The sequence below is a fragment of the Falco cherrug genome, chromosome 14 (assembly GCF_023634085.1).
Source record: "Falco cherrug isolate bFalChe1 chromosome 14, bFalChe1.pri, whole genome shotgun sequence".
In the NCBI taxonomy this organism is placed as follows: Eukaryota; Metazoa; Chordata; class Aves; order Falconiformes; family Falconidae; genus Falco; species Falco cherrug.
This window is the reverse complement of record NC_073710.1, coordinates 20292255-20316756: the sequence shown is the minus strand read 5'-3', so window position 1 is coordinate 20316756 and position 24502 is coordinate 20292255. Positions and strand designations below refer to the sequence as shown.

The 24502-nt window shown below is 59.6% G+C and overlaps 2 protein-coding genes across 2 annotated transcripts in view; one reads left to right on the top strand and one right to left on the bottom strand.

The window, feature by feature from the left end:
* The window catches only part of GSE1 (Gse1 coiled-coil protein), a 100066-nt gene extending 84573 nt beyond the window's left edge, over positions 1-15493 (top strand). Inside the window, 16 exon segments of the mRNA XM_055726630.1 lie at positions 1270-1488; positions 5137-5336; positions 6822-7000; positions 7146-7343; positions 7579-7770; positions 7905-8227; positions 8702-9026; positions 10430-10889; positions 10891-11011; positions 11645-11757; positions 12193-12463; positions 12619-12726; positions 12862-13233; positions 13664-13942; positions 14379-14482; positions 15229-15493. Of these exon segments, the coding sequence (XP_055582605.1) occupies positions 1270-1488; positions 5137-5336; positions 6822-7000; positions 7146-7343; positions 7579-7770; positions 7905-8227; positions 8702-9026; positions 10430-10889; positions 10891-11011; positions 11645-11757; positions 12193-12463; positions 12619-12726; positions 12862-13233; positions 13664-13942; positions 14379-14482; positions 15229-15363 (3599 nt within the window). The 3' untranslated portion in view covers positions 15364-15493.
* A 2862-nt stretch (positions 15494-18355) lies between these two features.
* Positions 18356-23155, bottom strand: GINS2 (GINS complex subunit 2). Its single transcript, XM_055726631.1, has 5 exons — positions 22974-23155; positions 21773-21887; positions 20778-20877; positions 19585-19711; positions 18356-19199 (listed from the first exon to the last, which is right to left on the bottom strand). Exons 1-5 carry the CDS (start codon positions 23061-23063, stop codon positions 19074-19076), a joined length of 558 nt encoding a protein of 185 aa, XP_055582606.1. The 5' UTR covers positions 23064-23155; the 3' UTR covers positions 18356-19073.
* Positions 23156-24502: the final 1347 nt, after the last annotated feature.

Genomic DNA, 24502 nt, shown 5'->3' with positions numbered 1-24502 from the left:
GAGCGCACGCCGCCGCGCTGGCCGCCTCTCCTGGGGCCGGGGGGCAAAGATTAATCAACGCTGAGTGGCACTCACGGCCCCCCCGCCCTGGCGCCTGCCACTCTGCCCGGCCACCCTCTGCCATGGGATGCTCTGGGGTCTCCGGCATTGCCAGTGCCTTAAGCTGCCTCCGGCCCCACTGGGAGCTGGAGGGCTGCCCCTCAGCCCCCCCCCCCCGCCCACCTGCCCACCTGGGAGCAGGGCTAATTTTAGGCAGGTGTTAATGAAGCTGCTCGTATGGAAGTCTATTTTAAGGGCCCTGACATCAGCAGTTGCTATTTTGGGAGGTGGAGAGCCCTGGAGTGGCTGCTGGAGGGGACGCAGGGCAGGCTGCACCCTCCCACTCAGTAGCACCCAAACCCCCACCTTCAGGGGCCACTGTGCCCTGTAGCACCCCTGGGCTTTGGGGTGCAACAATGTGGACTCAGGGGTGCCGTGGTGAGGATTTGAAGGTGAAACGGTGGGGAGCTGGGGGTGCTGTGTAGGGATTTGGGGGTGCTGTGGTGGGGATTTGGGGCTGCGGTGGTGAGGATTTGAAGATGTGATGGTGGGGACTGGGGGATGAAGTGGGGGGAACTAGGGGTGCGATATGGAGGATTTGAAGGTGCCACAGCAGGGACTGAAGGTGCAATGGTAGGGATTTGGGGGTGCAATGCTGGCAGCCCAGGGATGCAATATTGGGGATCTGAGGCTGCAGTGGTGGGGATTTGGGGGTGTGGTGGTGGTAATTACGTGTACAGCGGTGTTGCTTTGGGTTTTAGCAGCACCACTGGAGTCAGGGAGCTGCCCCCCTCTCCACCACCTCCATCAGGATGGTGAAGTCCCCATGTCCCCTTGAAACACCTTCTCCATTCCCACGGGGCTCTGCTGAGCCCCCCATGCCCTTCCCTGGGAGCAGCCCAGCCCGGGGGGGATTGGTGGGGCTGCGGGACACAGGCAGCAGCTGCTGGCCCCCGCGTCACCTTGTCTCCCATGGGTGAGCAACCTTGGCGTGCTCGCTTTGCGAGAGAAGCTGCTGCCCCGTAAGCATGCAGGGCTTGCACCTGCCTGCTCGCTCCCCCCATTGCATGAACCTGGGCTGCGTTTTGGGGTGGGGTGGTGAACCAGAGGGAAGGCCTTGCTTGTCCTGCGGGTTGTTCCTGCTCCTGGGGGGGTGGGTGGATCTGGGGACCCGCTCTCCCCATTCCCATCCCTGTACCCCTGTCTGACGTGGGCTGCTCTTGTTTGCAGGCATGAGCCATGAGCCGAAGTCGCCGTCCCTAGGAATGCTCTCCACCGCCACCCGCACCACTGCCACCGTCAGCCCCCTCACCCCCTCGCCACTGAACGGCTCCATCGTCCCCAATGGCAGCCCGGCAGCCAGCAGCACTTTGTCCGTCCAGGCAGCACCTTCCTCCAGCTTCGCCGCCGCTCTCCGCAAGCTCGCCAAGCAAGCCGAGGAACCCAGAGGTAGGGGACGATGATGGGGACAGGGACCGGGGGTGGGGGGAATGCCGAGTATCAGTGCCTTTCCCTGCTGCTGCCACCCGGGAGTTGGCTGTCGGCATTTTCTCGCCATTTCCCAAGCTAATGTCTTTCTCCGGCGTCTTGTCTCGAGGGGGCAGTTTAGAAATTCAATTCAGCCGGAGTAATCCAAATGCCATATCACTCGCCATACCCTGGGAGAAAGCCTGGGAGAGTGCGGCGCGGGGGGACCTGTTCCTCCCTGCCCCCCCCAACCCACTCCTTCCCACCACGCTTCACTGAAATACTGTCTTTTCCGGAGGCTCCTCAATTCTGTTCCTTCCCCAGCCGAGTTGCCTGGCTAAACAGCAAATTTGGGTGCCCCCAGGAGGTCCCTGTCACCCTACAGTGGCGTGGCTGCTGCATCCTTCATCGCACCCCCTGTCTCTGCTCGGGTGTGGGGTGCAACTCATGATGGGGGGGTATGAGCTGCTGCTGCTGCAGCGCCAGGGCACCCTGAGGTCCCCGCTGCCATGAGGAGCGTGTCCTGAGGGAATCGCCAGGGCTGTCCCACATGTGCAGGGTAAGCAACCTGTCCCCAAGCTATGAAGCATTTCACCAGGAGGCTGCTGGCATCATTAATTTGCAATGAAATAGTATTTATCCCTGGTACTTCTGTTGGTGGGTGCTCCCCGCTGGGTCATTGCCCACTGCCTGGGCACTTTGGTTCCTGGGGAGGACACCCGACCCTTTGCAACATGTTTTTTGGAAGGCTCCTTTTGGAAGATCCCTTCTGCAAGACTCCTTTTGGAACATTGTTTTTTCAAGGCTCTGTTTTGGAAGACCCGTTTTGCAAGTGCCATCTGCAGGACCCTCCTTGCAGCCCCTCACCAGCCACGAAAGACCCTGGCAGGGCCGTGACCCGAAGCCTCTGGCATCAGCTGCTCCCGTGGAAGCACGTGGGGACACCGGGTCCCCGTGATGCTGAGGGAACCAGGTCTTGATGATGCTTCAGCCTCGCTGGGAGCTCCTGGTTCTCCCCCGCTGTCTCCTCCAAAGCCCATCCGCTTCCTTCGGGGCGGTTGGTTGGGTTTGGGGGATTATTTTGCCTTTTCTTCCCCCCCAACGCTCCATGGCTTGTGTCCCCACCATGCTGCTCAGCCCATCCAAAGGGACGTCAGCAGGTTTTGGCATGGATTTCATGGTGCTGGAGAGAAGCAGCCGTGTTCTCTTTGGATTTCCCCTTAATGACTGCATAGTCAGTTTGCAAAAAAAACCTGTCCTCGCCCATCTGTGTGCCCGAAGTGGCTCATCCCGGAGGTTTTTAATAGGCGTGGGTTTGGGTGCCTGTCAGGAAGGGGGTTTCTCTCAACACTGTGGTTGTTAGCCCCAGGGAAATAAATTGCTTTGCCCCCAGGTCCTCACCCTGCTTCCTTTCCCACAATGGGAGGTGCTTTGCCATGGCAGATGCAGCTGATGGGGTGATGCCGACTGGGGTCCACCCAGGATCACCAGCTTTTTTACTGGCTTTGTGGACTGGCAGTTGTACTGGGGCGTCTGTAGGGATGTCCCGCTTTCTCACAGCATCCCCAGCTGCAGGGGCTCATCCCGGCCAACTCCATCCCAGCAAAGCCCCAAGAAGCCCCCGAAGCCATCTCCTGGCTGGGGGCTCCTGCCTCGAGTCCTGCCCTGGGCTGTCTGCAGGGTGGGTTTTATTTCCCCGCCTCCCTTCCTTTCTTTTTGCCCCCCCTCCTCCTTCAGGGTCTCAGCTGTTAATTACATTTGCCTGTCAGCCTGGGCTGCTAATCTGCTATCGCCGAGCGGAAAGCGGGAGGTCAGAAAACAAAGGTGACACCATCACACTGTGCCTCTTGTCATCTCCAATCCAGATTAGTTTCATTGACTAACTCCTGGCTGAATACCACCAGTTAATTATAACGATCACAAACCCTCCCGTTTAAAGCCACACAGCGAGAATTAAGGTTCTGAAGTAAGACTTTAGCTTCATTAATTGCCGGGCTCATTGTGATGGTATTGATTGTTAACGCTATCGCGTGGTGAGTAATGGCTTCCCAGCTCAGAGGGGATTAGGCTGCTAATTGTTGTTGGCCTTGCGCTGACAAGATAGACTTCAGTGGGTGTCAAATCCGTATCGGCGGCCTCCTTTGTCGCGGGCAGCCTTTCTCTTTCCCCCAGTCTTGCTGCTCTTGAAATGAAAGCAATTCGGAGCGACTCGGGAATAATTAATAAGGCAGGGCGGCCGGCAGTGGGCTGCTCCGCTTGGCCTCTCTGCTCCGCTGAGCATCCTTCCCGCTGCCTGGGGATGCCTGGGGATGCTCGCGCTTCCCTGCGGCATTCCTGGCCCCGCCGGCTCCTGGCTCCCTCCCGGTGTTACCCTGGTGCTGGGGGCGAGTGTGGTGAGGAGTACGTGGGACTTCTGGAGGGGGATGGAGATGAGTTGCTTGCAGGGCGAGAAGCTGCCTTGCACTCTCAGGGGAGCCAGCTTGTGTGCTGACAGGGCACGGAGCCAGCCTGTGCGCTCAAGGGAGCCGGCTTGCACACACGAAGGGCGAGGAGACACCTTGTACACTCAGGGGAGCTGGCTTGCATGCTTGCAGGGCTTGCACACGCAGAGGAGCCAAACTGCGTGTTTGCAGGGCAAGGAACCAGCTTGCACGCTCAGGGGAGCTGGCTTGCACACTCGGGGGAGACAAAGCCCCTCTGGGTGCCAGGCTCAGTACCAGAATGGGGAGCATCGCCACCTCTTGGCTAGCATCCTGCCGTCACCGTGGGCCACTCCTTGGTGACCTGTAGCTGGTCCTTGCCAGCATGTCAGAAGCCTTCTCTTGGCCCAGACTCCGGGCTGGTGGGAGCAGGGTTGTGGGGGGTAGAAGCCCCCCAAACTGCCTGGCTGGGGTTTAGGAGCAGTCAGTGTGCTGCAGAGCAGATGCCGGCGCCGTGTGCCCTAGTTAACGTTGAATTTGTATTTCTGCTCCAGCTCTGCTTTTCTACCCACATCGCACTCTCCGCTTTAATTCCATTTTTATTTTTCCCTTGGATACATCGCCAGCATCCCCAGAGTGGGTATAATTTAAAATACAGATGTATTATGCAAATAAAGCCAAAGCCTTGCCCAGGGGTTACAGGGAGACTCCTTTGTCCCAGTGTCTCCCGAGTGCCCCAGCTCATGCACGGCGACTTTGGCAGCTGGATTAAGGAGCCTGTGGGCTCGGCTTTGAGAAGTGGCCACCTGGGGCTGGCATCGCATCGGTGTCACTCACGCCAAGGCTGGCAGCGGGCAGGGCTCACCTGTGAAGGGCTTTACGGGAGGGGGGGGTGGGCAGCAGGCAGTCCCTCTTAGATGGGAGCAAGAGGGTGCCTGTCATACCATGTGGGGCAAAGCCTTTTAGCACTGGAGGGAACCTCCTTTGGGACAGGGCTCCCTGGGACCTCCCAGGATGGGAGGATGGGGGTCCAGCCTCGGGGGCTGGAGGGATGCAGATGGCCCTGCCTGCATCCCCGTGCCCCATCGCTGGTCCCTGCAGCGGGGTGTCCCACTGGGGATGGCATGGGATGGCTTCAGCTTGTTCAGAGGGTGGTTTCAGCTGGGTAACAGCTGCCTTTTTCCCCACTTATTTTAATTTTTAATTTCAGGGTCCTCGATAAGCAGTGAGTCATCCCCGGTCTCCTCGCCAGCCACCAACCACAGCTCCCCTGCCAGCACGCCCAAGCGTGGCCCCATGGGCCCCATCATCGTGCCCCCAGGGGGGCACAGCGTGCCCAGCACACCACCCGTTGTCACCATTGCCCCCACGAAGACGGTCAACGGGGTCTGGAGGAGCGAGGGCAGACAGGTATGGCTGTGTCTGTGGGGTGCCCGGCCCCCCCCTAGGATGGGGGGTGTGGGGTGCCACGTGTGGCACTGATTGTGCCAACCGTGGTCCGAGGTTGCAGTGCTCCCGAGGGAGCGGGAGCTGCCCCCTGTTTTGTCCCCTCTCCCCGCCATGTCCCTGGGTTGCTATCGTTGTCCCTGGGCTGCCATCCAGAGGGGAGCCAACGAAGAAGGGGAGGGGGAGCGGCTAATTAAGAAGCATCGTTAGTGGTTCTCTCCTGCACACGCTACAAGCAGATTCCCGGGGGGATTATGCCACTTGGAAAGACTAATTAAACCACAAAGCGGAGAGGCGATGGGAGGGGATGAGAAACACCGAGGGCGGGAGAGAAAAATAAATTGAACCATGATCCCCGAGTGCTCGGAGGGGTGCGTGGGGTGTCCGGGTGCTCCCCACCCCCACATCACCTCCTCCCCGGTGACCCCCGCAGCATGGGGGTTAACCGAGCGTGGGTTATTGTCTGGCAGAGCCGTGCTCGCAGCGTGACGCCCCGAGATGGGGAGGTAATTAGAGCAGAGGCTGGCACGCACAATAAGCCTTAATGCAGGCGGCAGAGGTGGCGGGGGGGATGCCCTTTGTGCCGGCCGTGGTGACCTTGGGACCATCCCCAATGGCTGGGGACCTGTGACCTACCCTGGAGGTTCTGGGGACTGGGAGGGGATGGGGAGGGGATGCAGGGTTGTGGGGAAGGGCTGCCACCATCCTCCTCCTATAGCTGCTAAATGGAGAAGATGCAATGAAAAATAATCATTTTTAAACCCAACCTTGCCTTGCCGGAGGTCCCCCCACTAACTGCTGGACCTCGTGTCACCGTGAGAGGTCCCCCCCTTGCCAGGGGATCCCTCCCCAGCCGGCGTGGGTGCCAGGAGGGAGCGATCTTCATCCCGGCACCGGGGATGAGGAGCTGATGGAAGGACGGCTGAGGCCCTGTGGTGGGGTGGGGGTGCTGATGCTGGCCTGGCTGCGGGGCGGGGGGGGATGCTGGGCTGCCCCCTGGTTTATGGCCGTTATCAAAGGCCTGCTGGATTTCCCCTGGCCACGTCTGTATCCTCCCCAGATGATTAATAGCTCTGGAGAACAAAGCGGCCCGTAAATCTCCAGGCAGGTAATGTGTGTCCTGCTGTCAGCACTGCCCTGGCTTCAGCACGCCCTCTCCAGCTGGTGCCCCCTCCGCTGGTGCCCCCCTGCACCCCCCACCCCACCCCACGCCCCCGGCCCCTCACACCCCTCCAGCCCTCATTGGACAGCTGGAATATGGGAGGATGCTCCAGCAGATGCATCCTCCCCTGGGTACTGGTGCCAGTCAGGGACCCTGTGGGCACACTGGGGACCCACTGGGTCACTCACTAGGACACTTGGGGTGGGGATGTAGCAGGGACCCCCCCCCCACATCCCTGCCCCCCTGCCTGACGCCCAGCTTGGCATTTCTGCCTCTTTGCCTTCCAGCAAGAAGCAGGGTCGCGAGGCAGCAGCAGCGGTGGCCGCGAGCGCCTCATCTCAGAGCCCCCCCTTGCACAGGAGAAAGCAGGGGGGCCTGCCGTCCCCTCCCACCTCCTGGGGACACCCTACTCCTTTGGGCTGCCCCCCAGCTCCGTGGTCCAGGACTCCCGCTTCCCACCTCTCAAGTGAGTCTGTCAGCAATGGATGGTGGGGGGGTTGCAGGATGCAGGTGTCCCCTGCGGAGTCTGGTCCCACCAGGCATCTCTGTGGGGGAGTGACATCTCCCCAGGGGGACAGGGTGGGATGGTGACCATCTCCCTGCTCCCCCAGCCTGCAGCGGCCGGTCCACCACGTGGTGCCTCCCAGCGCTGTCACTGAGGATTACCTGCGCAGCTTCCGTCCCTACCACACCGCCGAGGACCTCCGCATGTCCTCCCTGCCACCCCTCGGCCTGGATCCGGCTGCCGCCGCCGCTTACTACCACCCCAGCTACCTGACGCATCACCCCTTCCCGCACCCTGCCTTCAGGTGGGCATCGGCCAGTGGCCTGGGTGTCCTCGGGGAATGCTGGAGGATGAGCCCGGGGGCTGGGGAGGTGGGAGCCTGCTGTGGTGCTGCACTGAGGGATTTTTGGGCTCTCCAAACCCCTTTCCCAGTAGAAGGCAGCCCCCATCCAGCCTGGGGTCACTCCCAGTGGGGAGGAATTGAGGGTTTCTTTCTCCCTCCGAGTGGTGCATCCTGCTGAGCATCCCTGTCTTCCCAGGATGGACGAGTCATACTGCCTGTCGGCGCTGCGGTCCCCCTTCTACCCGCTGCCGGCACCGGGCTCGCTGCCCCCCCTGCACCCCTCGGCCATGCACCTGCACCTCTCGGGGGTGCGGTACCCCCCCGAGCTCTCGCACTCCTCCCTCTCTGCCCTGCAGTCCGAGCGCATCTCCAGCCTCGCCGCTGAGAGGTACAGCGGGGATGATGGCCGGGGTGGGCAGCGGACAGGACTTTCCAGGGGATGCTAACAAACATCTGGGGGTTGTTTGGGGGTTGGTGGTTTGGTTTTTTTTTTGTTTTTTTTTTGGGGGGTTTTCTTTGCAGGCTGCAAATGGATGAGGAGCTGCGGCAGAGGGAGCGGGAGCGCGAGCGGGAGCGGGAGAAGGAGCGGGAGCGAGAAGCCGACCGGGAGCGGGAGAAGGAGCGTGAACGGGAGCGGGAACGCGAGAAGGAGCTGGAGCGAGAGCGGGAGAAGGAGCGGGAACGGGAGCTGGAGCGGCAGCGGGAGCGTGCCCGGGAGAAGGAGCTGAGCATGGTGAAAGCCATGGAAGGGCCCTTCCTCCCCGTGGCCGAGCTGCACGGGCTGCGGGGGCACCCAGCCGAGGAGCGGGGCAAGCCGGCAGAGCCGCTGGTGCCCAGCAGACCAGGTAACGTCCCCAGGCGTGACAGGTGGGGGGCTGCCACCCTCAGCACAGCTAGCCGTGGTCCCCTTTCCCCTCCAGATGGCAAAGCCGAGGGGGTTGGTGGCCCCGGGAGGTGGCCTGGGATGGAGCTGGGCTCGCCTGGCTGCCAGCTCGCTTTGCCAAAAGCCCAGCTGCCGTGGCTGTCGGAGAGGCGGCGCGGTGCCTGTGCCATCTGACTGGGTCCGGGGCGGCACTGTGCCCAGTGCCACGGCATGCCTGGCAGCTGGGCTGGCGGTGAGCGGGCAGCCCCCCCCGCGCCACGTGGGCAGGGGACCTCCAGGCTCAGGCTGGTGGCTGCCCCACGGCTCTGGGTGCCTCCCGCCCACAGCGATGCTTGAGGGGGGGCACACACCCCAGAACACCCCGATAGCGAACAGCTGGCTGTGAGTGGCCCCCCCCTTTCTGTGCCCTGACTCCGGCACCCCCTTTCCAACCCAGAGAAACTCAAGGACTCGGTGCTTCCGACGCCAAAGCCCATCCAGCACCCACTGCACCAGCCACCAGCCTCCCACCACCCCGTGCCCAGCCTCATCCCCAACCACAACGTGTTCCCGCTGCCGGGGAGCAGCGCAGCCACGGCGTTGCTCATCCACCGCACCAACGAGGAGGAGAAGTGGCTGGCCCGGCAGCGCCGGCTGCGCCAGGAGAAGGAAGATCGGCAATCTCAAGTCTCGGAGTTCCGGCAACAAGTGCTGGAGCAGCACCTGGACATGGGGCGTGCCCCGAGCCAGCCCGAGCCCGAGCATCGGCCCGAGCACCCCAGGTAGGGATGTTGCCTGCCCCACTCCAGGGATGGAGCTTCCCCCTGAAACCAAGTTGTGTTTTCCCATGTTGCAGCCATCCCTGCTGTAATATCTATAGGGTTTTCCACTGTCTCCCTGTGGCTGTGCCTGCCCCATTAGCCGGCTCTGGCCCCCGCACTAGGTAGCCAGCATGCTGTAGCTGTGCCCCTCGCTCGTTGCACATCCCCGTGAGCAGAAGCCGCTGTGCTTGGCCGGCACCAGCAGGTCCCCATCACGCGGTGCCAGCCAGGCCGGCTGCGTTGGCAATGCCAGGCGTTGCCGGTGCCCGACATCTGCGCATCGGCAGGCGACGAGCCCAGGAGGTGGCTGGGGGCCAGCGGCGAGCAGCCAGGTGCTGCCCAGGCACCCGGCACTGCTAATTGCAGCTCCCCCCTGTGCAGCGGACCCAGGCGGTGGGATGCCCTGTGTTGGGGGGGAAGCATCTGCCCCAAACCCAGGCACTTTTTGTGGGGAGCAGGGGAGCGTGCCTGCACCCCCTGATTGACAGGGCCTTGCTCGTCCCCGTTGCTGAGTGCTTAAGCAGTGCAGGCTCATCCAGCCAGCTCTGCTGCTGGCTCCCTTTGTTATTTTTGGGTATCCAGGGGATTAGCACAGCTCATCAAGGATAATAAGCAGCGGATTGTGGGGTGGCACAAAGGCGAGTGTCTGCCGCAGTCTCCCTTCCCCATCCGTTCGTTCCTCCCACCCCAAACCAGAGAGGAGAGAGCAAGGTCACCCGGAACACCTGCAGCTGGGGGATACCCATCCTCATCCTCACCCCCACCCCGGGGCTGCCCACATGCAGTGGGGAGAGGGACCGATCCCCAGCAAGGCAGGCGGTGCTTCCCACCGGTGGGGACGCGGTGCCGGGGTGGTGATGGCAACACAGGGCTGAACTTGCTGCTCTGTGCACAGAGGTCTGGGGCACCGGAGCGGAAAAGCGTTAAATGCACAGCTTGGGCGCATGAAATATTTATCCCACTAACGGGCTGGCGCTGTCCCCGGCTGTTGGAGGAGGATTGCACCGGGGCACTGCCCTTGCTGCTGGGGGAGCAGGGTTGTGCCAGGGCTGGTGGTTCTCTTGTCCCCATGACGGGCAGCTGGGGGGGGGGTGGGGGTTGAGCCTGGAGTCCCCTGCCTGGTGCCACAGGGATGCAGCCACATCCCTGCTCAGCCTACCCGGGAGCAGGCTTAACTCTGTCCGCTGTCCTTCAGGGCAGTGGCACAGGAGGGGATGGCTGTGGCAGCCCCACATACGCAAACCCCGCCAGGTGGCCCTAACCCCTGCATTTCTCCCTCAAAAGCAGCTCAGTGCCAGGGTGCAGCCGGCTCTCTGGCATCAGTGCTGGCCCCTCACCTCTCCGGTCCTCTCCTTTCCCCTCAGGTCAGGATCGAACCGCCACGAGCCGAGTGTCCGGGAACCGGGTCAGCACTTCGGCGGCCCCCCACCACTCATCTCCCCCAAGCCCCAGCACCACCCTGTCGCCACATCCCTCTGGAACCCTGTCTCGCTGATGGAGAGCACCCCCGAGCCCCCCCGGCGCCTCCCTGAGCCCCACGCCCTCCATGGCCACCCAGCCCCCTTCGAGCCCAGCCGTCAGGGCATCCCACTGGTGAAGGTGGAGAGGGTATTCTGCCCTGAGAAGCTGGAGGAGGGACCGAGGAAGAGGGATGCTCTGGAGAAATACCCACCAGGACGGGAGCCCGGTGCCCCAGAGCATGGGGGCTTCACCCACACCCCCTTCCTAACTGAGCTGGAGAAGTCCACGCAGAGCATCCTGGGCCAGCAAAGACCCCCAGCCGCCCCCTTCACCGAGGCCACCAAGCCCAGCTCCCCATACCGACCCCCCCCCACCCCGTGCGCAGGACCCCATGTACATCTACGACGAGTTCGTGCAGCAGCACCGCAGGCTGGTCAGCAAACTCGACCTGGAGGAGCGGCGGCGGCGGGAGGCCCGTGAGAAAGGTGAGGTGCTGGGTTTGCACCGTGCTGGGGACCCCCCCTGCCCCGGCACTGGGACCTGGTGGTGGGTGGGGGCAGCCGGCGAGTCTCCTGGGGATGCCGGCAGCCTGCAATGCAAATGCTCCCGCAAGCTGAGCGGCTCGGTAAATCCTCTGCTCTAGACATGCCCAATTAATAAATGATGAACTGAGGCTAATAAGCGGCCTTTAAATATTAATGGGACTCTGCGAGCATGGATAAGAACAGCAGTGAGGAGACGGAGCGCTTTGGGGGGGGGGGGGGGGCGCGGGGCAGGCATTGCCATACCCCCTCCAGCAGGGCTGGGGGCTCAGCCGCAGCCTCCCCAGAGCCATGCCCCATTAACCCGCCTGCCGAGCCCCTGCCACCCGGCCCAGAGCAATGCTGAGCGGGGACCCGGGGGTGGGCGATGCCCTCCAGGGTCCCACAGCTGGTGGAGGGGGGCCGGGCTCTGTTGGGTTACACCCCCTGCCCTGCTGGGACCCACACTGGACCCCCACTGCTCCTCCCGCAGTATCCTGCCTCATTGCACTGGCACCCTGCTGCATCTGTCCCCAGCGGGGTCCCAGCAGGTCCCCATGGTCTCCCCAGTCTCACACCAGCTCTCCCCATCCCCAGGTTACTACTACGACCTGGACGACTCCTGCGACGACAGCGATGAGGAGGAGGTGCGGGCCCATCTGCGCTGCGTGGCCGAGCAGCCCCCGCTGAAGCTGGACACATCCTCTGAGGTACTGCTGTCCCTTGCTGTCCCCTGTCCCCTCTGTCCCCCAGGGGAGCAGCCCCTCCTCAGGCACCAGGTCCCTGCGCTGCGGTGCAACCACAATCCCCAGCTGGCTGCAGAGGCACCAGGGGTTTAGGGATGGGGGTGGGAATGGAGATGGGGACAGGAATGGGGCTTGGGATGGGGGTAAGGGCGGCGATTGGGAGGAGGATGGGGACAGGGATGGAGATGGGGATTGGGCTGAGGATGGGGGTGGAGATCAGGATGAAGATGAGGATGGGGATGGAGATACAGGGATAGGGATGGAGACCAGGATGGGGATGGGGATGAGGATGGAGATGTGGAGAAGGGGGATGGGGTGGGGTTTGGGATGAGGATGGAGATGGGGATGGAAACTAGGTCCAGGGGTCACCCTGCTCTGCTCTCCCCCTCGGTGCCCCAGAAGCTGGAGTTCCTGCAGCTCTTCGGCCTCACCACGCAGCAGCAGAAGGAGGAATTGCTGAGCCAGAAACGGCGCAAACGCCGGCGGATGCTGCGGGAGAGGAGCCCCTCGCCACCAACGGTGCAGAGCAAGCGCCGCACGCCCTCCCCACGCCTCCCACTCTCCACCCGGTACAGCCCTGACGAGATGAACAACAGTCCCAACTTCGAGGAGAAGAAGCGCTTCCTCACCATCTTCAACCTCACACACATCAGTGCTGAGAAGAGGAAAGGTAACAGCCATGCCCCGCGCACGCTTTGGCCCGGCCCTGGCTTAGGGGATCCCCACTGCCTGGTTTGGGGGGTGCCACGGAGGGGTGCTGTCTGGGGCCGTGAGCTTGCTCTGCTGAGCAGAGGCTACACTAAACCTCAGCTTCCCATGCTGCAGACAAGGAGAAGCTGGTGGAGATGCTCCAGGCCATGAAGCAGAAGACCACGCCGGCCGCCGTGGTGGTGAAGAGCTCCCCGCGGGACAGCCCCAGTGGCCACACCACTGGTAAGCATGCCTCATCCTTCCCTGGCTCTCGGCTGGCCGGGAGCATCCCCTGCCCGGCGGGATGGGGGGCTCAGCTTTGCCTTGCGGGGGGCACGCAGCCCCGACTGCAGCTGACTGCTCCTCCTGTGCCCAAAGAGCCGCCGGTGCCGCCACTCCTGCTGGATCCAGATAAACCCGTGGGCATCGCTGTCTCCGTGCCAGAGGTGCAGAAGACGGTGGAACCCGGCAGGTTAGACCAGCTGAGACCCCAGGAGCTGCCGAGGGCTAAAGAATTGGCCACCGTGCCGGCAGAGAAGCCCCGGCTGAGCGATGGGCACCCTGGGAAGAAGGCACTGAGCATCCTCAGCTACGTCAGGGGTCCCCTCCCCAAGGACATCCCAGTGCCACTGTCTCACAGCATGAATGGCAAGAGCAAGCCCTGGGAGCCCTTCATTGCCGAGGAATTCGCCCACCAGTTCCACGAGTCGGTGCTGCAGTCCACCCAGAAGGCGTTGCAGAAGCACAAAGGTAACGGCAGGGATGCGGGAAGCAGGCTGGGTACCACTGGGCTAGCATCCCTGTGGGATAGGAGACCCCTTTGTCCCCCAGCTGGGGTCTGGCACCGCTGAGGGTGCAAAATTCACTGGCAACCTTGTTGCTGGAGCATCCCAGCTTATCGGTAAAGCTAAAAGTAAGGTGCTGGGATAATACAGCTCTGTTCCCCCCAGCTCATTTCAGTGAGTGAGGAAAATAAAGTTACTCCAGTGGGCAGGGGATGAAGAAAACCCACAGATGCTGCAGCCCCCCAAAAAGGGCCCAGAGGTGGGAGGAGATTAATACCTTGAGGGGAGCATCTTTCTTGATGCAGTCTCGGGGAGGGTAGCATTAGGGTGGGGTATGCAGGGAGCAGGCGGGGGGCACGGGGAGTGGGCAGGGGGCTGATGCTTGGTGCCTGCAGGGGGGACGACGGCGTTGACGGCAGAGCAGAACCACAAGCTTGATGCCTCCATCCACTACAACATCCCTGAGCTGCAGGCGACCAGCCGCCTGGCCGCCCCCCCGCACAACGGCACAGCTGAGGGGCCACTGCCCCACCGGGCGCTGCCCCCACTGCCCCACGACTCGGCCTCTGAGGAAGAGGAAGAGGAGGAGGAGGAGGAAGAAGAGGAAGAGTACCCCAGGCCCAAGTGGCAAGGGATTGAGGCAATTTTTGAAGCTTACCAGGAACATATAGAAGGTAGGGGGTGGTGTGGTGGTGGGTGTGTAGGGCAGGGGTAGGGAGGGTAAACCCCCACTTCGTGCCTCAGTTTCCCTGGGTGAAACCACTCCGTTCCCTAGCCAGGCATCTCCAGCTCCTGCTGGGACAGGCTGGGGAAGCACCGGTGGCTCCCCAGAACTGCAGGAGCAGCACAAAAGCAACAGGCACTGGTGAAAATGGATATATAAGTGAAAAATTCATGTATTCACAGCTGCCCAAAGCCCTCCCAGCGGGAGGAACCTCGCAGGTTCCTCGCGGGCAGCGCAGGGGATATGCAGGGATGCTGGAGGTGATGGCTGCTGGCTGGGCAGAGCCTTGTGCCGGGCTGGCATCCTCCGCAGTGACATGCCGGTGCTCGGGCACGGTCCTGCACCGGAGGAGCCGGTGCTCAGCCCCTCTCCTCTGGGCCTTACAGAACAAAACCTGGAGCGCCAAGTGCTGCAGACCCAGTGCCGGCGGCTGGAGGCCCAGCACTACAGCCTGAGCCTGACGGCAGAGCAGCTTTCGCACAGCATGGCGGTGAGTACCGGGCACCCTGTCCGCCTCTAGCGCACCCGTCCCTTGCAGTGCCCCGGCCCTCTGCAATACCTGTGCTGTGTCCCATCCTCCTGCAGTACCGGTCCCTTGCAGTGTCCCCTCCCCCTCCCTTGCAGTGCCCCGTTCTCCTGCAATATCCAGCCCTTACAGTGTCCCATCTTCCTGCAGTACCAGTCCCTTGCAGCGCCCCGTTCTCCTGCACTGTCCATCCCTTGCAGTGTCCCCTCCCCCTCCCTTGCAGCACCCTGTTCTCCTGCACTGTCCATCCCTTGCAGTGTCCCCTCCCCCTCCCTTGCAGCGCCCCGTTCTCCTGCACTGTCCATCCCTTGCAGTGTCCCCTCCCCCTCCCTTGCAGTGCCCCGTTCTCCTGCAATATCCATCCCTTAGAGTGTCCCATCTTCCTGCAGTACCAGTCCCTTGCAGCGCCCCGTTCTCCTGCACTGTCCATCCCTTGCAGTGTCCCCTCCCCCTCCCTTGCAGCGCCCCGTTCTCCTGCACTGTCCATCCCTTGCAGTGTCCCATCCTCCTGCAGTACCAGTCCCTTGCAGTGTCCCCTCCCTGTCCCTTCCAGTGCCCCCCACCCTATGCCACCGCACAGGCACCCCACATCCCCCGTGGGCCACCCAGGCGAGCCCAGCACCCCAGGAGGGATCCCACCCCTGCACCCCTGGCCTGGTGGCTGCCCCGCTGCCTGCCCTGACTGTCTTCTCCCCCTCGGCTGCCTGCAGGAATTAAGGACCCAGAAGCAGAAGATGGTCTCGGAGCGTGAGCGCCTGCAAGCCGAGCTGGATCACCTGCGGAAGTGCCTTGCCTTGCCTGCAATGCAGTGGTCTAGGGGTTATTTCAAGGGGTATCCCAGGTGACGCTCCTTGGGCTAGGCCGAACATATAGTCTAGAAATAATAATCTATTTTATTACCTTGAATATTTAATATTTTTCACTGGGAGGTTTGAAGCTAAAAAAATAAAATTAAAAAAAAAAAAAAAACAAAAACCAACAACAAAAACGGAGAATGTGCCATGCATGAAGCAAAGGAGCACGGGAGCCGGGAGGGGAGCCCACCTGACCGGCGAGCAGCCCCCATCCCATCCCCTCCCACCCCCCACTGGCTGCTGGCCCTCTGCAAGCAACCGCCAGCCCGGCTCAGGCTCTCCTCCCGGGGGCAGGGTGCTGCGGCCCCCCTCCACCCACCCACACTTTATAATGCTCATTTTTTGTTGGGTTTATTTTTTTTATTATTTTTTGGGGGGGGGGTTGGTTTTTTTTTTTTGGTTTGGTTTTTTTAATTACAATTAAAGACTCCACCAACACTAAAGCCGGAGGAGCCCTGTGGGGCTGGGTGCAGGATGGCTGGCCAGCAGCGGCCGAGCCCCCCTGCCATGGCACTGGGAGCCTTCCCTCCACCCCCCGGGGCTTTCCACTGGAAATGCACTTCGCTATAAAACAATAAAGTCAATAAACTGGTTGAAGGTACCTTTTTGTTCCTGTTTGGGGGTAAGGGGCAGAGACGCGCTGGTGGTGGGCCCCAGCGGGGGTACCTTGTCAGAGCCATTCACCCTGGTTTTGCAATTTAAAAGTAAAAAAAAAAAAAAGGTGCTTCAGCCTTGTATTGTGTATATATATTAAAAAAAGGAAAAGTTTTGTATGTTTTTATTACTTTAATTATTGTTATAAAAAGCTTGCCTTTTTTTTAATATGTTTCTGCTTTTTTTTTTGCTTTTTTTTTTCCCCTTCCCCCCCCCCCCCCTTCTGCCTCCCTCTTATTTTCTTTTTTTTGGCAAAAGGATTAAGTTGCTTTTAGTGTTTGTACTGCTGCTGGTCAGGACAGAAAAGATATTGTTTTAGAAGAATTTTAAAACAGGGAAAATAAATCCCCTTTTCCAGTGGGGCAGGTGCTGTCCTACCACCAGCCCCTTGGGAACCTGGAGCTGAGCCCTTCCACCACCCTCCTCCTCCTGGGGTTTGGGTTTGGTTTGGTTTTTTTTTTTTACCCTTTTTGGTTTTTTTGTTTCTGGACCTTTTTCTGGCCCATCTGGGCAGCTGTGGGTGTCACAGTGCCGGGTGGTTTCTCAGCCTTGTGTGGGCTCCCATCTGCCAAATTAAAAATACAACGCAATTGCGCCGAGAGGGCTGGAGGGTTTGGGGATGGGTGGCGCTGGGGGGTCCTTGTCATGTCCCCCCCAAAACACCAAGACAATCAGAGTGGTGCTAAGGCAGTTGGGGCAGGGGTAGCCGGGCTTTGCCCGTGGGGTTGGGGTTGGTGGCACCACAGGGCCAAGCCAGGTCAAGCTCTCCCTGCCCATCCCGGTGCCCGCCGGCGGGCAGGGGCTGCCTGAGGCTCGCTGCCGGCAGTGCCGCAGTGAAGCACGATGGCAGCGCCGGGCCAGGGTGGCAGGTTCAGGCTTGGTGCCACAAGGTGCCATTTTTAGCCACTTTGTAATCATTGTGTGCCCCAACTCCCCAGGGAGGTTTTGTATTTTTTTGTTATTATTATTTTTACAATTATTTATTATTTTTTTTTAATTCACCACAAGACAAGCTCACGTCTATGGGAAAAGGTGACCTCTGCTTTCTGCTTTAAATTCCCTTGTTGCACTCTCAAAGAAAGCATTAACACCCCCCCCCCCACCACCAGCTCCCCAGTCTCCCATTGGCTTCACCAAAAAAAAAGCTGTGCAAGATTAAAAAGCAAAATGCCCTTGTGACAGAAATTAGTTTAATCTTTTTTAAATCCCCAATTGCATCGCCAGCCTCTGGCCTAGCCGCTGCCAACTCCAGGCTTCACAATGAATTTTAACACGGCAAAATATGCTTGCTGCTCGTCTCGCTTTTTCCCTTCCCGTGTGCTGGGGTTGGGGGCGGGGGGGGGAAGAAGCCAGGGCTAGAAAATCAGCGGCAATTTATCCCTTGCCGCCACCGTGCCGTGATGAGGCTGCGGGTAGGAGCCTGGCTGGGATGTAGCCTTGCTTCGTAGCAGCTCCTGTGCTGAGACTTTCCCCCCTCACCAGCCCATAATCATGTTTTTTGGACCAATTTCTCAGCATTATTCCCCCCGAGGCCATGGCAAGCAGTTGTGTCTGTACGTACCCCATGCAGAATTGCTGGAGCAGCTGCGCCAGAGCCTGGGAGGGCTGCGAGGAGGGGAAGGAAGGCAGAGCCTGCTGGGGGCAGTTTAGATGCTGTGAAAGAAAACAAAACAAAACAAAAAACCCAAAAAGGAGAAAAAAAAAAAAAAAAACCCAAACCCTAAACATGTTCTAAGTGTACTTGTTTGAATTAATTGTAATGTAATATATTATTTGTTGAATGTAGTAATTAGGTATTTATGAATATATTGCTGTAATTTCTGAAAACATCCAAAAAAAATAAACTCTTCCACAATGACGGCAAAGGATTCTTTCTCCCCCACTGGCGATGGGAAGTCAGCCCTGCTCCAAGCATCCCCCAGCCTCACCGCGAGCAGCTCCTGCCACTGCCACCTTGTCAGAGCCCTTTGGTCGCAGCCCTGGCCGCTGCAGGCAGTGCTGAGGGAAGCAGCGAGGCAGGCAGGGCACAGATGGCAGGCAGGAGCTGCACGGAGGCTGGCCCAGATGCTCGGGGAAGGGCACCGCTCGCGGCTTGCCGCCGTTGGGTTTGAGCCGGCATTTCCCCCTCGCCCGTAATAATTACGTCTGCCATCAACGCAGCCCGACGCCGGCGAGGATCCTGCCCTTGCCTGTCGGTCTGCCGCAGGAGAACGGGGCTGGAGCCAAAGGAGGAGAGCTGCGGGTTTTTCCAAGCATTGTTTAACCCACGTATGCTTGATGCACAGCGTGCGACAGAACAGGGTGACTAATTTGATGCCATTCACTCAGCTGCAATTTTAAAAAAACTACTTTATTTTTTATACACACAGTTTCAGATTTAAATATTTAAAAAAAAAAAAAAAAAAGTCAGACATATGATATTACAAGACAGCCTGGCTTTGGAGAGGGAAAATAATTTCCTTTTGTCCTTCTCCAAAGAGCAGATGGATCTGCTTCCCAGCTGATCTCCCCAGCAGAGTAGCAGACACCTCTCATTGCCAGCACATCTTCCCCCTTTTCAAGGCTCTGAGAAAATTCATGGCGAAGCACCGCCTAGAAATTTATTGCTTTCAAGCCAGTGTGTGGCCTGTGCTGCCCTCAGAAGTTCCCTCTATGAAGTACACCCACACTCTCCAGGGTGGAGAGATTTGCCTGACATCATTAGACAGCAGCCTAGTGCTGGCAAGCCACCACCTGCAGCAAGCAGATCTCCGAATCCAAGAGAGAGGCCCACCTCTGCAAAGAGGGAGCACATAGGAGCTGCCGTACAGGGATGCTCCTGGGCCACTGGCAGCTCTGGAGCGGTTCCCAGCCGCCTGCTCCCTCCCCTGCCTGCACACACACCGAAAGGGAACCACAGCCCGTGTGCCGAGGAGGGGCTGCAGGCTTGGGTGGCTTCAGGAGATCTGCGCAGGGAGGTGGAAGCTGGCCAGATGGAGGTGAGGAGGGAGCCTGCTCCTTTCCACTGCCCTCTCCTCAGAGGTTTGGGGGCCGGCCTGGCTAGTACCTCAGAAATCCTGGGACTGAGCACTCTCACCAGGCTGAAGGTTAGTCCGGAGCTTGTACATGTGATCTAAGGCTTGAGTAAGGAAAGTCCCGGTTGTGTTGATCTCCATCAAGGTTAAGTTATCTAGCTAAAAGAGAAAATAACAGAATGTGGGGAAACAGCCCTGTTGCAGTGGAGGACAAGGAACTCTGAAAGCAGCTCTGCAGCCCGCACTTTTCCTTCGGTGACACCCCAAGGGACTGGCCCAGCTGCCACCCCCAGTCAAGAGAAGCACACGAGCAACAAGAGCGCTATTTCCATAAGGCACGGGGAGCTGCAACCAGCCCATAAAGCAAGGTTTCAGCATATGGCTTTAGATCCCAACTGACATACCCACAACCCAGGAAAAACATGCCCCAACCAGCATTTTCACGAGCAGCTCTCATCAGTCACAAGCCCACACAATCGCACGGCATCTGGAATCCTCCCAGCACGGAGCTGGCAAACCTCGCCCCGCGCGTCCCCCGCCGCACCTTGGCGTGAGCTTCCTGCTGCCTGACGAAGCTGTCCGCAGACAGCCGCAGCTTGGCCACCCGGGTGTCCCAGGTATCCTTCACCAGTGTTCGAATCTCATCGGCTTTGGGGATGTTGTCTGAGGCACTGGAGGAGGAGAGGATCAGAACAGGCTGTGAGGGACTCGTACGTTATGTCACCGGTGTAAGTAATGTTGGCAGTTCTTCAGCCCTCCGAGGCATAAGCAGAACAGTTTGCTATAGAGAAAAAAACCTGCAACTCAACATTAAAATCCAGCCTGGTACTTCTGCTGCTGGGATTTCTGGGATAGTTTATTTACCCAGGAATGCTCAGCTCTGATGCAGCATCTGGTTCTCACTAGAATCCTTCTGCTCTTTAATTGCCCAGCTGGTACGAGGTACACGGAGGGCCAATAACCCGGCCAAACTCACAGGCAGCCAGGGAATTGAAAGGACTCGGCTGCGATTAGAGCCCCGGCTCTGTGCTCTCGTGGCTCTATCAGAGTATTAAGTTGAAAGGACTGTACGAGCTGTGCCACATCCTCCCATTAAGGCAATTCAGCGCTGCCATAAGGACCTCGAGAGATCAGATCAATTCACATGGACAGAGCTGTCAGGGTTATTCTAGCGTGAGGGAAGGAGCCGCACGCCAAGAGCGTCATCTCCAGAGGAAAAGCCAGTGCTTAAATGACCACCCCGCCGTAATAGAGGGCTTAAAGTCAGAAGAGCCTGCGCTAGGAAAAATACCAGCCAGCACATTTTACAAGTGAAATGCCTCAGCAGGCAGGAGTTCAGAGTCGGAATATCCCCGGTCTCCTGCTTCTCAGGCCGAGGAAAGAGGAGCTTTCCTCCTGAAGGAGAGCCAAGGAAGAAGCCTGGAGGGTTCAGGCTGCTGAACAGATTGCAGGCATGGAACGTGTTGCCGATCCTCAAGGCCTCTACGCTTAGCTGCCGCTCAATAAAGCGGCACAGCCCCAATTATCAGGCCACAGAACAAGCAATCCCCAAGTTACTGAAATGCAAAGTTACCATGAGAAAACTGCTGCAATGAGATCTTGGCACGCTGTGAAATAAACCTCCATTAACTCTCACTTTCCCACCGCCCTCTGGGTTTGCTGCCAACGAAAGCTTGAAAAATTGTCTATGCCAGTATGTACTCGGGCGGAAACTGTTACAATACATTTCCTACTTACTAGTTTAACAGCAGCTTTGTGAGTTCCATATAATAAGGACTGGGCATCGGAGTGAAGGTGTCCTCTTTACGTTCCTGGTCCCGGATTTCCTCCAGTTTTTCTAAAATACAACCAGGAATGGTCAGGCATTGCCAGACTTTGAATGCCCTAGGCACATTTTTAGCCCCCAGGAAAACCCACGTGCTGTTTCTGTAGGACCGACTCTGTGTTCAAGCTGGAACCAACATGCAGACAGTAAAAGGCTTCTGTAACAAAGCACACAAGGATGCTAACAGGGACATTGAAGCCACACAGCACACCATGCTGGGAGGCTGGATCCACACCAGTTTGACCCCCAAACTCATCACCTGTTGGGAGATGTTCCATTCACCAACAAAGCACTTGCTCTAATCAGTGTTTGTGCCCTTGAATGAATAAAGCAGGACTGCTTGGTGCACCTTCCCTCTTACTGCAGCTCCACCGTTTACCTTCTCTTTCCCAGCTTCCCTCGAGATGACAAAAGGGAGGGTGCCACGATTCTCACTTTTTAGAGAGTGAGACGACTTCCCATTTCCAATGCCCTTGAGGAAAATTATTTCATGGAGTGAATGAACTGGTGATTAACATACATATATGCTCTCCAAGGTTTCCCTCCTCACAGAGTGTCATCCAAGGTCCCCAGAGCTCTTTCTGAGCAAGTCTTGCGAGAGATGCAAGTGCTGCTCAGAAAACCAGTGACTACTGCTGGAGATGAGCGTCAGGGCTGGGGATTCAATCTAACCCTTGTTCTTCCTCCTCATCAGAGGAACAGAAGTTAAATACCTGACTTAACTGGAAAGATTACATCTCCTGTAAATATAAAGCACTCCAGTGGTGGAACATTAGATCCTTCTCTCAGAGTTACCTTGTGTTTGTCGAATTAAGCTTCCTGCTAATGCTGAAAACCAGAGATTTTTTGTTAACTTCATGTTTCTGCTGCACCAACTGAAGCCCAGGGCTGAAGCCACCATCCTTACCAACATCCATCCATTCTGGAGGAATGAGCCGACACTTCTGCCTCTGCTTCAGATTAATGGCCAACCAGACAGGCACTTCCACCGGCAAGCCAGGATTGAAAGGACCCAGATCTCCCTGGAAGATGAATTGAAGATGAAAGTAAGGCAGCAGTGAGGGCTTGGACACTGCAGAATTTGTCTGCTAATTTGGCCTTGGCCATCTCTAGAGAGCATAGGTTTCCAGAGGATTCTGAAAGCCCGAGTCAAATAGCTTCTGAATTTGCTCCTCTCGCTTCCCATAATTCTTGCTCTCAGACTTTTCCTCCTCTCCCTTGAGAAGTAATAACTAACGTTTCCAGTGCATTTTCTATTTCAAAGCATTTCACAGAAGTTATAGTCAGAAATTACATCTGTCTTGGAAATGCAACCCCCTGGGCTCAGACTGAGGTGTTTTCAGAGGCGGGTGGCAGTGAGCACAGCATGCACCACCAGCACATTTCATGTGGACACCAACACCAACACCAGATCCAGACCCCCCTCGGCTGGTGGCTCAGCACTCAGGGCAGCCGGTCACCCCTGCCAGCCCCCAGCCAAGGCCCAGGTGCCAGGGGCTGCGCCACCCACTGCAAAAGCACCGGAGATGTGGGGGACAGCACTGCCCCCTCCCAAACCACCGGGGGGCTGCCCTGCCTCCTGTCCCAACCTGCTTCCCCCCTCCGCCCCATCGCTGCCCCTGTCCCCCTTTAATCCCTCCATCCCCATCACACCTGACCCCCAATCCCTCCAGCTCCTTCCCCATGCCCCACATCCCCTATTACCTGCCCCCAATCCCCACAGCCCCTGTCCCCTGATGACCCCAGCTCCGGTCCCTCAATCCCAATCCCCTCGGCCCAATCCCCCACACCTAATCCCTCCTGCCCCCAAGGCCTGTCCATAAACCCCCACAGACCCTGATCTCAATCTCCCTGAGCTCTATCCCCCAAGTCCCCGTCCCCAGCCCCCGCCCCGGCCCTGCCCTCCAGGCCCTGTCCCCCAAGTCCCTACCCCCAGTCCCAGCCGGGCCCTGTCCCCAAGCCCCCCCCCCCGCCCTGTCCCCAAGCCCCCCCACGCCCTGTCCCCAGGCCCCTGTCCCCAGGCCCTGAGGTCTGCCCCCATGCTCCCCCTAAGCCTCTGTCCCCGGGATCCTCCCCCAGGCCTGTCCCCACCCCCCGGCCCCGCCGACCCCGATGAGATGGATCCGGTCGAGGCTGAAGTTGGGCACGATCGTCACCAGCTCCTTCTCGGCCAGGAACTCCACCTCGGCCGGCTCCATGGCGGCCGCGACCGGGGAGCCTGGGTCGGCCCCGAACCGGCCCCAAACGAGCCCGGCGCCGCCGTGCGCCCGCCCTCGCGATTGGCTGGGCCGCGAAGAGGACCCGCCCACAGCGGCCCGCCTCCCGCCGTTTTGGCGGTCTCCGCGTGGGGCGGGGCCTGGAGCAGCTCGGAGTACGCTGATTGGTTTTTCGCGAACGACGCTGGTCGGCCATTGGTCATCATTGCGCACCCCTTTCTGATTGGCTGTTCTACTCGCGCCGCGCTCCGTCTCCGGCCCCGCGGCCGGGCCCTGCTGGGGGAGGTCTGGGTCAGCCGCAGAGGGACCAATCCCAGTGCGCCCCGGGGGGCTCTCGGCCAATCAGCGCTCCGCACTTGTTGCCGGGGCGCCGCGGGGGCAAAAGCGCCCCCTCCCATCCCTTCACCCTCTGCGCATGTGCGCCGCACCCGCCGCTGGCGCCCCCTGGCGGCCGGGAGCGGCAGCGCCCCGCGGGGACTCGCGTGGGGCTCCCTCCACCGTGGGTGCGTGTCCCCGGGGCCCGGGGTGCCCCCCCCGCCCTGCCTGAGCATCCTCACGCCTGCGCACATGTCCCTGGGCAGCCAGCCAAGTTCAGGGGCCTGCCATCACCCACCGTCCTTTCCCTCCACTCATCAGCCCACCCACTCATCCACTCGTCCATCCCTCACCCATGCCCTTATCCACCCACCAATGCCTCCATCCCTCCACTCACCGATCTAGTCACCCACCCACCCATCTAGGCCTCCACTCATTCTCCATCCGCTCATCCATGCTTTAGAGCAGCAATCAGCCCTCCTCTTACTGTTTGTCCATGTGCCACATCCTCCCTCCCTCCCTCCATCATTTAATTTCATACCTACCTCCCTCCATCCATCCCCCCATCCATCCCTCCTTCCCTTCATCTCTCTCTCCCTCCCTCTTTCCCTCCATCCCTTCCTCTCTCTATCCCTCCCTCAGTCCCTCCATCCCTCCCTCTATCCCTTCATCCCTCCCTCCCTCTCTCCCTCCATCACTTCATTCTTCCCTCCCTCTCTCCACCTGCTCACATCCAGCCCAGCCAAGCGGCTGAAGCCACCAGCACCAGCTGCCCCGGGTGATTCAGGGGGGCTGCAGCCTGCCTTGCAGGTCACCATGGAAACAGACCCCCCCCAGGTGATGCCAGCTCTCCCCAGCGCCCCCCCCCCCCCCCCCGCCAGCCACCTTGGGCTCAGCCCCAGGGCACCCATGGGAGTTACCCCCATCCTTGGGGTGAGGATTGTCCTAGGGCTGTCCCTGGACCTGAGTAGGGGGGCCAAGCCTCGGGGACCCTCTGACCACCTCCCATGGGGTCTGCAGGAGGAGGGTACCCTGTCCCCCCATCCGTTAGCCACACAGCCCCCGTGGTGCCGCCAGCACGTGCCGCAGCTCTGCCGGGCGCTCTA